Genomic DNA, 15,715 nt, shown 5'->3' on the forward strand with positions numbered 1-15,715 from the left:
TTTTTTAATAAATAGAAGGTCTAAATTTAACATTTCAGTTACAATTTAGAAACGATCTCGTAATAGAGGATTTCAAAACAAACCATGCTTGGAAATTTCCCCTAGAGTAGATAATCAAAATGCCGCCTGCTCTAGTTACATCCCCCGCGGCTGATTCGGCAATATGGGCGTTGGGCGGTGGGCAGTGGGTTTACTCTGCAGACGTGCCAAGACCGACAGCGGGAAGTAAATGCCAAAAATTACATTTTGCCACTTTCGCAGACAAAAGATGAAGCCCCGAAAATCCCAGAGAGTTTGGCAACGGGCAACGCGGCGTATACGCAACGCGGGCCAAGCTACGTGGGTTAGCGTTGTCGAAGATAATGGCTGTTTGGGGGGCGGCCCACGTTTCCACATTCTGTGCTGCTCCCTGCCTCCGCTCCCTGCGCCCTACCATGCTCACTGCTTCGTTCTCCTTGCCAGGCAATCGTCGGGCTGTTGAACCTTAAGTGTGTGCGTCTCCTCCATCGCCATGTGGCCCTTTGTCTCTCTGTGTGAGAGAGCAACAAAAATTTTGTCTGTATATGGGACAGTCCAAAAAAAAGAAAAAGCAGGCACACAAAAATGAATAAGTCGTTGAAGAAATTGTGTTGCGTATACGCAGCGTTGTCTGGCCCCAATAAATTACATTTTACTCCTAACACTTATACATATTTCACACAAGGACACGTGCACTGGGCTCCGCTATTTTTGTTGGTGCTTGTTTACCTAGTTAAAGATTTGCTTCTACCTTGAAAAAATAATATGTATGTATTCCCTAAGACCGTTTTAATTGACTGCTTTTCTCCTTCGCATGCTTTTTTTTGGTATTGATCGAGCGAGCGAGGCAATTTAACGCGACATTTAACTTTTATCGGCGCGCTTCGTTCGCTTTTGTGCAATAATTTTCAGAGTCCTTCCGCACCGATGACGAGGATGCCGTTCGACTCGGTTTTTGGGGACCTCTGTTGAGCGCGCGCGTTTTCCCGCTGCCTCCGCGTGTGGGAAATAGTATTGAATAAGTTGCGTTTTAATGAGTTTTACTACACGCCACGCGCTCTGCAGCCAAATGTGTATGTGTATGTATGTGGATGTGCTCGGGTACTAGTACGCACGCACGACGCTGCTGCTAGAACGGTATTCCGACGACGGACCACGAGTCGAACGTCCGGCGCGCTCAACTGAACCTTGCGTATTGAATTCGCTGGCGAGCTGGCACAGAGGTCGGAAAACGGGAAAGTGCGAACCGAAGTCGCAGCGAAACATCTCCATTCTCGAAATTGGAGTAAATACATTCACAAACAGGAAAAGCCGCTCACACACTTGCTCTCTGCAGCAGTTGGGAAAACTTTCTGGTGTAACGGGAGCGAAAGCTCTCGCTCGGAAAAGTTCGGCACTTGGACACTATAGTGTGCGTTTGCGTGCTGTCCGCCTTGCGCTCTGTATGTATTTGAATTATTTAACACAGAAAAATCGGCAGTCGGGATTTGGGGAATTGTGTTTGATACGCGCAAGGATGCCAGCAAATTCTGGCGTCGAGCGGAGTATAGGAGACGTCGGCTAGGGACGCTGGGCCGGCATTGCCAGATGTCATTTCGCAGAGCGCTCTTGAACTTGTCCAAAAGGCCCAGGACATTCGGTTCGCATAATTGATTGCACAAGCGAACTGTTAGCTGGTCGAATTAATAGTATTTAATTGTGCCTCTTTTTCGTATTGATTTTGTAAGCAACATTGAAGCGGAAATTTGTTGACAAGGAGTTGTCCTTTAACAATTAATGCATCAATCACAAAACTTATGTGTTCCAATTTCAGAAAGGAAAGTTTTCCTTTTTAGTCAAAAATTATCTAATTTAGTTTTCAACAAAATAAGTTTTGTAATGATTATCTGTTTATTGTTGAACCAGTTTCAAACTTAAGCTACAAGGGGATTTCACCATGCTACGGATACTTTAGGGCGGAATTAAATGATATTAACAAGTTTACTTTACTACTAATACTTACATCTTTAGTTAAACAAAGAAAATGTTATAGAAGTTAGCTGTAGGTTTGCTGTTTTTAAGAACGGGCGAATAAAACATATACGCGATCTACAGGTTAATAAATTTTACCAATTCAACAATTAATCTACTAAATACCTTAATTTCGATTATCTCACTCAAGCCCAAAATTGAATGCCCACCGACATTCAAAGCTTGTTTGGTCATCGATATAAGAGCTTTGCTCAATGAGCTTCGTTATGTTTTAAATGCCCGGATAGCCCTATCATCCCGTTAAGGGCTTCCCGGGGAGAACCCAAATACCACACACAGCAGCCGGGCCGTGAATCCTACTCAAATCATATCCACTGGACCACTTAAGCCTTCACTTGACTCTCTCGCACACTTACTCCTTCAGAAGTGTTCCTAATCCCGACATCGATAACAATTACAGGCACAGGACTATTTAGGGAAAGCGAGTGGCAAATGAAAAGAAATGCCACCAAAGTGCCAATCATGAGGAATCGCAGACGTGTGGACCCAACTCAAATGCGGTAGGGAACCGGCTGGAAGGACAGAGAAACATTATGAATGATAACGGTCCAACCAACACAATGGCCCTTGTGCAAATGTTTGTTTATCAAGCCGTTCGAATCAACGGAACGAAACAAAGCGGGTCGCATTATGAATATGTTTAATAGCCCAGTGCCGATGACACAAACAGATAAGGCTTTGCCATTAAAAACGCATTACAATTGATGGAAAAACGAGTGCAGAGATTGAGACTAACGAGTGTGTGAGTGTGTGGTGGCCACATCATTCACAAAAGCTGCAGCGCACCCGAACTCAGTGTGGGTCAGTTCGGTCCCCCAATCCGGCAGCCCACCGCTGACACGCAATCAACTGTCATGCCGGGCGACAAGCAAAATGAATATGCACTGCGAAAAGTGTTTTCCAAGAAGCCAGAAGGAACCCCAGCTAGGCAAACACACCACGTTACGTATACGTACCGTAGACGCCTGCGCGGATAAGATGCGCAAACAGTGGTGAGTTTAAAGTGGGCCGGTTTGGGTACACTCGGCACTCCGCTCGCCACCGTGCTGGGTCATCGAATCTATCCAGCGACTGTGGCAGCCGGAAGCGAGCGGCTAATAACAAACTTCCGGAGAGGAAAAATTCTTTGTCATTGGAATTTATCAAGCGCAGCAAATTGAGTTCGCAGCTACGCGCCGCTTGAAACGGAGTGGAATTCGAAAATGCGAAAGTCCTCAACGCAAACGAGAAAGTTTTGCGAGGTCCTTAACTTGCCGGAACTGAAGATTCATTTGATGCGACGGTCAGGCAATGTGAACCGCTCTAAGCCAGTTAAATAATAATAAAATCGTAATAAACTTGTATCATCCTTTGTAACCTTATATGCAATTGCAATATTTTCAACACCCGATGTGTGTATATATAAGAAAACATTTCATTAAAACCAAAACTTCCCTTTGCACAACTGTAGTCGCCTTTATGAAGTTTAACATTTACAATTAATTTAAAAATGAACCTAAAAACAATCTGAACCAAGTTTATATTTTACTCCAAAGTATATATAAACCCACTATCGCATCTCGTGTTTTCAAACATTAATCACATAAGTTGAATATGTAAACCAAACACTTCCCAACAACCCTGCCCTTTCAGAGGCTGGGTGCTCTTGGTTCATTTTTCGGTGACACATATATTCATCCTCCACTTCTTGTTATACCCGTTACTCGTAGAGTAAAAGGGTATATTGTATTCGTGCAAAAGTATGTAACAGCTAGAAGGAAGCGTTTCCGACCCTATAAAGTATATATATTCTTGATCAGGGTCACTAGCCGAGTCGATATAGCCATGTCCGTCTGTCTGTCCGTATGAACGCTGAGATCTCGGAAACTATAAAAGCTAGAAGATTGGCATTTTGCATGCAGATTCTAGGAGTTCCTACGCAGCGCAAGTTTGTTTCAAAAAGGTGCCACGCCCCCTTTAACGCCCACAATCGCTTATACACGATTTTAAAAATTTAAATATTTCGGAAAAGTAAAAATGCAGTTTTATTGTGTTTATCAATACCTATCGAAATGTAGAAGAACTTTTTCAAATCGGACCATTCGTTAAAAAGTTATGCGTGATCAAAGTTTCTATCTCCATCTCCCTCGCACTCCCTTTACCTGAGTAACGGGTATCTGATAGTCGGGGCACCCGACTATAGCGTTCTCTCTTGTTTTATCTTCCAATGGTCTGAAGTAAAAGTAAGCCTCTTCAGGACGAAGTTAGAGTGGTCAGGGCATGACGAAAAAAGGTAAACTGAGAGACCAAGTTTGACGCGGCTTTGATGCTGTTGCCATCCACTGAATTATGCAAAGTTTTGCGCTGCTCTTGCGTGAGGCGTAAGGAGCTTAGCGAGTGCGTTTGGGGATCAAAGGTAAGTCCCAGTTACCCGGTAGGGATGGACCCCCACGCTAAATTGCCCTTTAAGTGCATTCATTGGCAATTAATGCCGCCGGCGTTCGCCTTGGCACTAGACTAATTGCAGTCGGCTTTAACAACTAATCGCAATTGGCGTGAAAATGCTACATCAACTATGTAAGCGTTTCCTACCTCTTTACTGAGGCTATTTCACCCTTTCCCCATCAATCACGTTTGAAACGTAACTGACTGTGAAGCCTTGGCACAATTTCGGCCATGTCTTCGCCTTTGCTCGGCTGTTGCCATTTAATAGCCCAAGGCCCGGCTTGGTTCTCGCCTGGCTAATTGATGTCATTTGCTGACTTTCTGTCGTTCGGCTGTACAGAAAATTTCATACTTCTTGCCGATCGTTGTCACATAATTTAATGCTCTTATTGCAATGAAAACATTTCCAATAAACTTGTAAACTTGCGAATAATCAAATAATTAATTTGTACCGAACAGCAAATCTTTTATAAAAGCAATATTCTTATTTTTTAAGTATATCTTAATTATAGCATTTTTGTTAAGTAAAACAAGATTTTCAGGAAATGCACTATGCTCAAGCTCTCAAATATCTCAACATAGTCGTGAACATTAAATGTTGCATATTGGAAGCCTACAAGCCATTGTTTCTGCACACTTTGCTAAGCAACAAACTTTTGCTTAACTCTGGCCACTCTGAGGAAGCACAGCCAAGCCGCAAAAACCAAAGAATTACACAAAAAAAGAGAGAAATAGAGCCAAAATCAACAACAACGAAAACGTTTCGTATTTCTCTACTACAAAAGCTTTTCCAAACACCAGAGAGAAATGCATAGAGAGGGCCAGGGTGAAAGAGCGAACATCGCAGACCCACCCACCAACCTTAACCCAACAACCCCCTAGGATCTGTGCCAAGCTAATGCAAAACACGTTAAAGGTACGAAAAAGTAAAAAGTGGTAGTGGAAGTCATATAGAGAAGGAATTCCTCCGAAACGTAACGAAAATCCACAGCCGAGCAAACAGAAAATTTAAGCAACCCAATGGGAAAAGGGGGTTGATGAGTAGGGTGTTGGGTGGTTGGCTTGCAACTCGCGAAGCCACGACCTATCCACACAACAATCGTGTGTGGGTGTTGGACGCAGCCAAACACTTGGCAGGCAACTGGGTTTACATGTGAGTGGCATAAACCGCTTTTAGTGCTCACACAGATACGCTCAGATACACTATCCGATGATGTAGCAGTGTGCGTGGATGCTGCCTTCTGCAGGATTGCAGGTTGTGGGTTAACTTCGTTTTGGCACTGCAATTTCTGCAGCTGCCACCATTTCGCTCTCAACACGTCTATTTGGAAGAAAATTGCTCTTTTATAACAATTTGAGAATTTCAAAATGTCCATTTGTATCCTTGAAGAGGATATCCAACGCAGTGAAGGAGGCTGAATTATCCTATAAAGTATTTATATTCTTGATCACTAAATACTGATTATTGCAGATAATATACAAGTCGAAAACGTCGAGTAAATATATATAGCTGCCATGAGAACAATCATAAATATAATTGAAAAATATTATGGCTTTGTTGTTTTTAAAGATGTACTTTTTGGTTTGAAAATTTTTTTTTTAGTGCACCCATCATTTGCTTTGGCATCTGTGTTTGTTGGCAAAGGAGTGGCCTCAATTCGCGCATAGATTGCACTCCCCCGCATACGGAGGCCCCACACCCACTCTGCAAGATGCTGGGGTTTTCATGGTCCAAAAATAAAATGTGTCATACGCAGTGCTGCCATTTAAAAGCCAGTCTAAGCCCACAAAAGGCAAGAGCAGAAAGCAACAAGCAGAGCTCAGGCAGACCAACTCGGCTTAGCCGACAGGCAGCCCATTATCATTACTATGAGGCTGGGCTAATTCCCGCTCATCATTTTAATGGCCCTCCCTGCTGACGGAAATAATTAAAAATAAGTTAAGGGCGACGCAAAGGTAAGACCCCCGGGTCCTTGGTTCTTGGCCATAAGTCAACTGCCAAAATGCTGGAATTTCGCACGGCCCGCTGTAAAGTATAAACACGTTCGACAGTCTCCCGATGGAAAAAAGAGGACCAGTGACAGGGAAATATTTTACGTGCACGCAACAAACTCGACTGTCTCTTCGATGAATACGGAATCATTTCAATATATCGACTGTCGACTTACTACTGGTAACTGTCGCCCGTAGTTGCGTAAGACATTTGCAGTTAGTTCCGCAAATGAAGGGCACGTAGCGGGTAGTAAGTAGAGAAACAGAACTCTGAACTGGATTTCGAGGCACGTATGTATAAAGGTAAGCAAAGTGCCGGCACCCGAGCCGAGAAATCCGTCCTTGAGCCAGTTGGCAACATTGTTCGGCAGGTCGAAAGCGGAGATAAACTTGGCCCAAGATGAGAATTTTTATTGCTGACATATCTCGAATTTCGAATTGTCTGCTTACTCAATTAGTTAATTCATTATTTGGAATCGAATACCAGCATATGTGGCTAAGAACTTCCAGTTGAGTTGTCCCTAAAAGGTACTTAAATCAGGGTATGAAGCATTTAAACTCATCCCATTTATGATCTACTTATTTAAGGAGAGTCAGGACATCCAATCAAAAATATGTTGGAAGAAAAACAAAAAGCTTTTTTCCGATGACTTGTTTAACGTTGACCCAAAATTGGTCTTTGAGAGTCCACAACTTTACCAAACTTTATCCGATTCCAAAGTGGCATACCTCCAAAGACTTGTGGTTCGATTCTCTAAAAATCTGCATTCAAAATTTTTAATTTAACGTTGATCAAATTTTTGACCCATTTTCATGTTAGTTATTTCTAATTTTCCGATGACTTGTTTAACGTAGACCCAAAATTGGTCTTCGAGAGTCTACAATTTTACCAAACTTTATCCGATTCCAAAGTGGCATACCTCTAAAAGACTTGTGGTGCGATTCTCTAAAAATCTGCATTTAAAAGTTTCAATTTAACATTGATCAAATATTTGACCCATTTGCATGTTAGTTATTTCTAATTTTCCGATGACTTCTTTAACGTTGACCCAAAATTGGTCTTCGAGAGTCTACAACTTTACCAAACTTTATCCGATTCCAAAGTGGCATACCTCTAAAAGACTTGTGGTGCGATTCTCTAAAAATCTGCATTTAAAATTTTTAATTAAACGTTGATCAAATATTTGACCCATTTGCATGTTAGTTATTTCTAATTTTCCGATGACTTCTTTAACGTTGACCCAAAATTGGTCTTCGAGAGTCTACAACTTTACCAAACTTTATCCGATTCCAAAGTGGCATACCTCTAAAGACTTGTGGTTCGATTCTCTAAAAATCTGCACTCAAAATTTTTAATTTAACGTTGATCGAGTTTTTGACCCTTTTCATGTTAGTTATTTCTAATTTTCCAATGCCTTGTTTAAAGTTGACCCAAAATTGGACTTCGAGAGTCCACAACTTTACCAAAATTTATCCAATTCCAAAGTGGCATACCTCTAAAGACTTGTGATTCGATTCTCTAAAAATCTGCATTCAAAAGTTTCAATTTAACATTGATCAAATATTTGACCCATTTTCATGTTAGTTATTTCTAATTTTCCGATGACTTCTTTAACGTTGACCCAAAATTGGTCTTCGAGAGTCTACAACATTACCAAACTTTATCCGATTCCAAAGTGGCATACCTCCAAAGACTTGTGGTTCGATTCTCTAAAAATCCGCATTCAAAATTTTTAATTTAACGTTAATCAAATTTTTGACCCATTTTCATGTTAATTATTTCTAATTTTCCGCTGACTTGTTTAACGTAGACCCAAAATTGGTCTTCCAGAGTCTATAACTTTACCAAACTTTATCCGATTCCAAAGTTGCTTACCTCTAAAGACTTGTGGTGCGATTCTCTAAAAATCTGCATTCAAAATTTTTAATTTAACGTTGATCGAATTTTTGACCCTTTTCATGTCAGTTATTTCTAACTTTCCGATGACTTGTTTAACGTTGACCCAAAATTGGTCTTCCAGAGTCTATAACTTTACCAAACTTTATCCGATTCCAAAGTGGCGTACCTCTAAAGACTTGTGGTTCGATTCTCTAAAAATCTGCATTCAAAATTTTTAATTTAACGTTGATCAAATTTTTGACCCATTTTCATGTTAGTTATTTCTAATTTTCCGATGACTTGTTTAACGTTGACCCAAAATTGATCTTCGAGAGTCTACAACTTTATCCGATTCCAAAGTGGCATACCTCTAAAGACTTGTGGTTCGTTTTTCTAAAAATCTGCATTTTCATTTTCACATTGATTATTTTTTAAAGTTTGACTTCCAGAGTCCATAACTTTACCAAATTTAAGCAGATTTAAAAGTGTTAAAACTAACCGAGAATTAGTAATTAAGTTGTCAAAAGTTGATTGATCTGGCACTCTGGAAGACAGACAACCGAATTAATAGGTGAACAGTGAGTTATGATGCTTTAGGAGCCAAGCTACTGAAGTAGGTTGCCCTATCGCAGCTCTTTCCAAGTCAATGCACCCTAAATTAAGCTTATTAAGCAGCAAGGGGAGAAAAACTTTTTGCGCTGCGTTGGCAGCAATTAAAAAACCGCTACACCTGCGTTGCCAATTAATAGTTTTAGCTTGTTCCTTTTTCAAAATCATTTGGCAACTAAAACAATAGAAGGGGATGTGAGGTTTCAGGAAGTGCAGCAGGGCAGAAACGCTTTTTCTGGCGAGCGAACGAATTGCAAGGAAAAAGCAAAAGAAATCACAAGAAATATCGGGAGCAGAGCCAGTGTTTGTCTGTTGAAACTTTCTACCTCTGACTTGTATCTGTGAGGAAGCCTGCACTGAGAAAAATATTGTGGAAAATTTAAAAGATTAGGCAGACTATTTATCGATATTAAAAAAAGCTTAACAAAGGAAAAGGAAAATTGTAATTAATTTCCCGTAAGCTCTGCGGGGAACTTCTATGTAAATATGAATAATAATTATTTTTGGTAAAATATTTTTGTTTAAATGGGACATTTTCCACCATGTGTGTGTATAGAAGCAGCAACACCATCTCCATCCGCATCTTCAGCTGAGGCAATATCCTTATCTGCATTGAGGCAAAATTCTGTGCTAGTCCTGGCTCCCTGTTTCCTGGCTGCGTCTTCCAATTGTTGTTGGCAACTCGGGAGACAACTCAAACAGCCGAAGAAAGACTTCAGACTGCGGCTGCCTAAATGCCCGCCATTTATTTGTGAATGGCACTCGACAGACTCCAGGGCTAAGAAGACAAGAGGACGCCGTCATTCTGCGCCATTTCAAAGCACTAAACGTGCTGCTGTATGGCAAACAAGTTGGAAAAGTTTTCCACAAAGCCTCCAGCAAGCTCCCTATACATTAAGGGCTGCCGGCCACAGCCGCAAACTATTTTCATAAACTTCAACGAGTGGGCAACTAATAATGCAAACATTTAAAGGCTCTAGAGCAAGTACAGCATCAATCTATTACAGTCTTGTCAACTAACAAAATTACTTTATAATGAAGAGGATAGGATGCGCCCCTGTTTTATATTGGGTACTACATTAATTGAAAATTCATAAATCTACTTCAACGTTTGTGATAACTAAAAAAAATCATTGAAAACAGCAGTGTGTATAATACTAAAAGTATTATAATTTTATTGATGTTTGCAGCAAAGCTAACTTCTAAAAATTTTCGATTCAAAATTATTTAATTAAGGAAAATCAAACGCTCTATCATTGTTTATTAGTCAGATTTTCAATTTAATTTCAAAAACAGCAAATGCACATTTACTGCCACTTCACATCACTCTTTCATCGTTGCGCATAAATCAAAATAATTTACTGCCTCGCCGGCAGCCTGAATTTATTGAAATTATGCCAAAAAAAGTTCTGCAGATGCAACTGGATGCTGCTCGATTGCAGCGCGCAAACGATCCCATTTAATGGTTTCGATTTCAGCCAGGCCAGTCCTCCAATTTGTAATGCAATATGCTGATTTCTGCCACCAGCACGCCTGCAATTCCCTTGTTGCCTGTTTGGCTGCCAGTCAACACTCGTGTGCCAATAGAAATGCCAACGCGTCGACTCACTTGACCAACTTTGCAGCTGTTTGACGCTCTTCAAGTGCCAGAAATAGCGGAAGCCTGCCACTATTGGCAAAAAAGTTTGACATTCCGCCCGGCAGCGTCTTATTTCAATTAAAAATTCTTTAACAAATCAATTTACTGCGCCTAGCGCAAAACTGATTAAAGTAACGGCAGCCATAAAAGAAATGCAATTTTAAGAGTGGCGACCGGCTGCGGCGCACTCCGAATTCCCTTTTCAAGCCTCCGGGGGCTCAGAGGTTTGGCGGAAAATCTCTGCTTTCCCGGGCTTGATAAAGGCTTACGGCGCCACCAGAGGAAGTTGAATTCCTCGCCAGCCCCCCGGGGCGATTAAAATGGCAGCTTCGGTGCGTCGGTACAGCGGGTAAATTAATTTATTTGTTAAACTTTGAAATGTCAGGGAGTCAAAGTCAAAGTTTGCAGCGCGGGAAAAGAAAAATAATCAACTAAAACTAAAACAAACAGCCGGCAGAGTGTGTGAAGGGCGTGGCTGCGGTCCAAAGGCGTCGGCTACAGCATCTCCAAGGACTTTATCATAAAGTTTATCCTGGCTGGGAAAGTTCCTGCAAGATGGCTAGTGATGGCAAACATTCAAAATTATAAAGAGGGGAAACAGCCCTTTACAAAGTTGTTAGATATCTTGAGATGATATTGTTTTTATCCTGAATAGTATTTATAACACAAGGAAATCAGTATAGATTTTACAATTTAAAATTCGTTAAAGAAAACGCCTTTTCTAAACTTCTTCTAAAATGAACTTATTTATTTTATTAAATATAGTAAACTAAATAGCTTTCAATTTGAAAAAGTTACTTAGAATAGTCAGGAATAGTCCCTCGATTTTCTAAAATGAATCTTCTGTTTCTTTCCCCATGCTTATCCAGGCAATATGAACTGGACCACCTTGCACTGTTAGGTGCCTAATGAACGGGCAAGCCACGGAGGATTAAGGTGGCGGAATGGCCAGGTGGGAGTAGTCGAGCAAACACTCTTATCCATTCCACTGAGCACGAGTCGCAATCAAATTAAGTGCTGTCGGCCAGTAGATTAAACCCCTTTGTTCGGCCCAATTACTCGGTATTCAATCGGGAGTTCATTTCAAAAATTGCATTAAACAGTGCGGTAACTTTGATTAAAGTCCGATAGACGTCGCACGTGTGGCTTGTAATTGAATTTGTCTCCGAGTGTGTATCGCTTGCATTAAAGTGTGGGGCAACATATTTCGCACTTTGTGTGCAAACAGCGCCGCCTAAAAGGTGAGCCGCCCCCAAAAAAGTGTCATTCAACCCGCACGTCCTCACTTCGTCTGTGGCAACGGCAGCGGCATATAAATCAGATTTTGCAATTAAGCCTTCATTGAAATTCAAGCGGAAAATGTAAATTTATTATGGTAGCCGCGGAAATGATGAGGGAATGGCGGTGTTCCCCCAATTCACTAACTGATTAATCTGGTTTTTCCTACTAATAGCAGTTCAAAAGGCGAATTTGTCCCGAAAAGACAACGATAGAATATAGTATATGATCCCTCTTTTCAATTCTAGCCTAACGTTCAGCAGCTTAGATACTAACTTTTCAATATAAATAAAACTTAAAATAGGCATTGTCTGCGAGACATTATATATGTTTAAAGCACATTAATAAAATTATACTTGAGTGATGAAAAGTCAATCCTGAGAGATTGTGAATGCAAGCAAATCAGCAAGGCCATAAGTATTTGTAGTTTAAATCCACGCCCATTTAAATTTTGGTTAACTATATCCTTAAGAGAAAGTCTTTTATTAATGGAATTTATTTAATTGTAGAGGCTATCACTTGCTAACTCCCGCCCAAAATCGTTTCTAATCAATCACTTACCTTTCTACGTCCACAACAAAGCATTCTTCGCACACGCGAATTTCCAGTAGCTGCTTTCAATCGAGTAAACTTCTTCTTCCACTGCATTTATTAGTGGGGATCCGATTGGGAATATCTCCCGTCGTTCCTGTCCTGTCTTTTCCTCTCGCCTTGGGTGGGGTTTCGTTCGAAGGCAACTTCTGTTAATTGCCGTATTTGTTTGCTCGTCCAACTAAAGTTGGTGGCAATGGCATTTGGTCAATGCTGAACACGTTTGTTGGTTCCTTACAAAAATGCGATATAAAAATGCAAGTTCGGTTTATTCGTTGTGAGTTGTTAGTTCCTGCAAAATGTAGAGACAGTAATGAGTTATAAAATGAGCGCACGGCCATAAGCAAGTATTTACTGTCACAAGATTGTCAACAAGCTGGCACACATACTCGCCCGACACGACAAGGCACAGTGGGACGCATAAAATCCATAAATAAACTATTACAAATGTATATATGTGCATTTGTTTTGCATTTAATATAATTATAGATTTATACCTACTGTATTACTGAGAAATCAAATTAAAATTCATCTCCTAGGGGTTTAAATATATTTGTTATAGTGTTTTTAACATTAACATTAACAGTGCACTGTGCTTGGTTGTGTGTTTGAGAGTGTATCTGTTCGTGTGTAACTTAATGAAGCTTTACACTTCGAGGGCCTGGAGCCTGACATGTGTCATATGCATTTGCTTGACAAGGCATTCAAGCACTTGGACAGTTTTACCCCTACCACCCGACTTCTCCCCCTTCTCACACTCACACAGAGAGCACTTCTGTATTATGCATATATCGAGTAACTGTCTGCCTCTGATTTTATAGCGCTGATAATTCAATGTTTGCCCTTTTCCTTGGCTTTCGTCCTCTGACCATTGGCAAATAATATGTTGTTCGCTAAGCACAGATATAGGTAGAGATGGGAATACAGAAAGAAATTAAAAATTATGGAGAGCAAAGGCACCTAGAAAGTATGCTACAATTTCTAGCAGTTGTCGCTATAAGATTTTTATTTTAAACAGGACAAAGGTTTTTGTCACCTGTTTTTCAATCTTATTAATGTTTAAAAAAACAATTCTAACAATTAATATTAAACAAAATTATAAATTAGCTAATTATAAACCATTTATATAAGTTATTTTGTTACATCTTCTTCAGTTTTTGTTTATAAAACATTAGGAATTAATTGTAATGTGCATATATTATTATTTATTATTTTTAAATGCTCGCACACTGAAATCTTCTTTATTAATTAAAATATCACCAAGATTCGGCCATTTTTTGTAAAAATTTTAATGTTTAAAATGTGACTATCATTTAACCAAGGACACATTTCGCATATTAAGGATTTCTCAGCAGATGTGGGACACTACTAACTCTTTTTCCCCTTGGCAGCTTGACCAAACATGCAAACACTCGCAAAAGCTGTACTTTTATGGTAATAAAGAGGATTGGCAGCCAGCCTGACTGGTTTAAAGGCCAATTGTGTTGGCCTGGTTTTCGTAAGTAAGCTGAACTTGCTCTTTGCTAAGTTCTTGTAAAGAAAATTATTTCTTCAGAGTCGCGCAAGGCGTTGATAAATACTTTGAACCGATATGTATTAAATAATATTTATAAAAACATGTTTACACTTTTAAACTTATTCCTATTTAGTATACAAAAAAAGTATTTAAAGTGGCTTTCCTTGTTTCTGTAAATCAATAATAAATAAATGATAAAGGAGGAGTGTTAGTAGAGCACTGGAAGGCAAATCCATGTGCAGCCCTGATGCACAAGCATAACTATTAAGCCCACATACTATTTGGTATGTAAGTTATAAAAATTAAAAATCAAGACACAAAGGTTTAAGGAGAGTGGCCAGCACATGGACATCTCTCCGAACACCCTCAACAAAAACTGTTCGTCATTATCGTCGGGTTGATCATTGTCATCGCCATTAGAGGCACGTAGTGGCGCCTTGGTTGGCACTTTGCCCACAACTCCAACTGAGATTTTGTTGCCATAAAACAATTGTGACTGTCCTTTGCGGAGTTTCCTTGTACCGAACTCCCCTTGCATCCCTCAGTAATTGCAATGGAAAATGGAACAATCATGCATAGGGCATTCAAATGTACAAAGAATAAAATGGAACCATGTTCTTATAGATATGTGAGGGTCCAGCTGCATTACTAGCAACTGATTTCCTAGCTATCTTCTATGTTTGTTTCAGTGATGCCAGAATCCTTATTTAAAAAAAAATAATCTAACTTTTACAATCTTAGAAAAAAATGCATTGTAAAGAAGTGAAGGGATACAAGTATTTGACCCAAATGTGATCACTTATTAATAAGTTTATTTCGGTACTGAACAATATTGTCCTAATACTAGGATTTCAACTGCTTAAAAGGAGTGAAGTTGTCTTATCCAACTGATCGATATAAAATTAGACAACATCAGGAAAAGTTTATCAGAATGGGATATTTCTGAAAAAGTACTTACAAATATACATTTAAATAACAACTATAGTAAGCTATTGATAATCGACTTTTTAACTTCTTATTTTCAAATGTAATCAAACCTGCTTTTAAGTAAATAAAGGAACTCGTTATTGCCATCACAATGACAAGATTCAATTGCGGACCGCGAAATACATCGAACTGGTTAAAAAAAACCAAACTGGCATCCCTGCTGAGAGTTCTTGTGTGCAACAGAAAAATTTCTATTCATAATTCATTCGCAGCGGGTGCACTGCATCAGTCGTGTGAGGGATTTTGAAAAGCAGGAGGACCTGGAACATGCAGATACAAGATACTTTGTGTCACAACTGCAGCAGCGACAGAGTACAGCAATCAGCCAGAAGAAATGCTGGCAGGGTGTTCACTAGCAGCAGCAAAACCATTGCCAGCCGCCAGTCCTCTGGATTGTTGTCTAGGTACGCATAATATGTATTATAATGACATCATAAATTCAGCCCGCTTTGTGCTATGTGCATAAATGAGTGACAAAGATTTCCTTCCCGCCATTCAAGCTGCAAAAATGGCAAATCATTTATTTAATAATAAAAAACAGAGACTATTTGCAGTAAGCATGAAAAGCATTACAGAATCGGCACCGCTCAGCGAAGAGGTCTACCCTTATTTCTTGAGAACTCAGTCAACGGCCAATAACGTAGTAAATAGTAAATAAGTAAAAAGTAACATTATTACGAGATTTGATGTTATTTAAACAAATCAATATAGAATTTCGTTTGTTAATTGATGTGCTTTTCTTTTCCTAGTG

At 39.8% G+C, this 15,715-nt stretch overlaps 1 protein-coding gene across 8 annotated transcripts in view; it reads right to left on the reverse strand.

The window, feature by feature from the left end:
• The window catches only part of LOC108045110 (rho GTPase-activating protein 100F), a 40,516-nt gene that overhangs the window by 21,603 nt on the left and 3,198 nt on the right, over positions 1–15,715 (reverse strand). For 5 of the 8 annotated variants that reach the window (XM_017124316.2, XM_017124320.2, XM_017124315.2 and 2 more), the window contains exon 2: positions 12,432–12,753. In XM_017124316.2, coding sequence (XP_016979805.2) covers positions 12,432–12,518 — 87 coding nt within the window. In that variant the 5' untranslated portion in view covers positions 12,519–12,753. Of the gene's footprint in view, positions 1–747; positions 1,189–12,431; positions 12,754–15,715 lie in introns of those variants that run through there. The other 3 variants (XM_017124319.2, XM_017124317.2, XM_017124318.2) reach the window with 2 other exon arrangements.

The sequence above is a fragment of the Drosophila rhopaloa genome, unplaced genomic scaffold (genome assembly GCF_018152115.1).
Source record: "Drosophila rhopaloa isolate 14029-0021.01 unplaced genomic scaffold, ASM1815211v1 contig_167, whole genome shotgun sequence".
In the NCBI taxonomy this organism is placed as follows: Eukaryota; Metazoa; Arthropoda; class Insecta; order Diptera; family Drosophilidae; genus Drosophila; species Drosophila rhopaloa.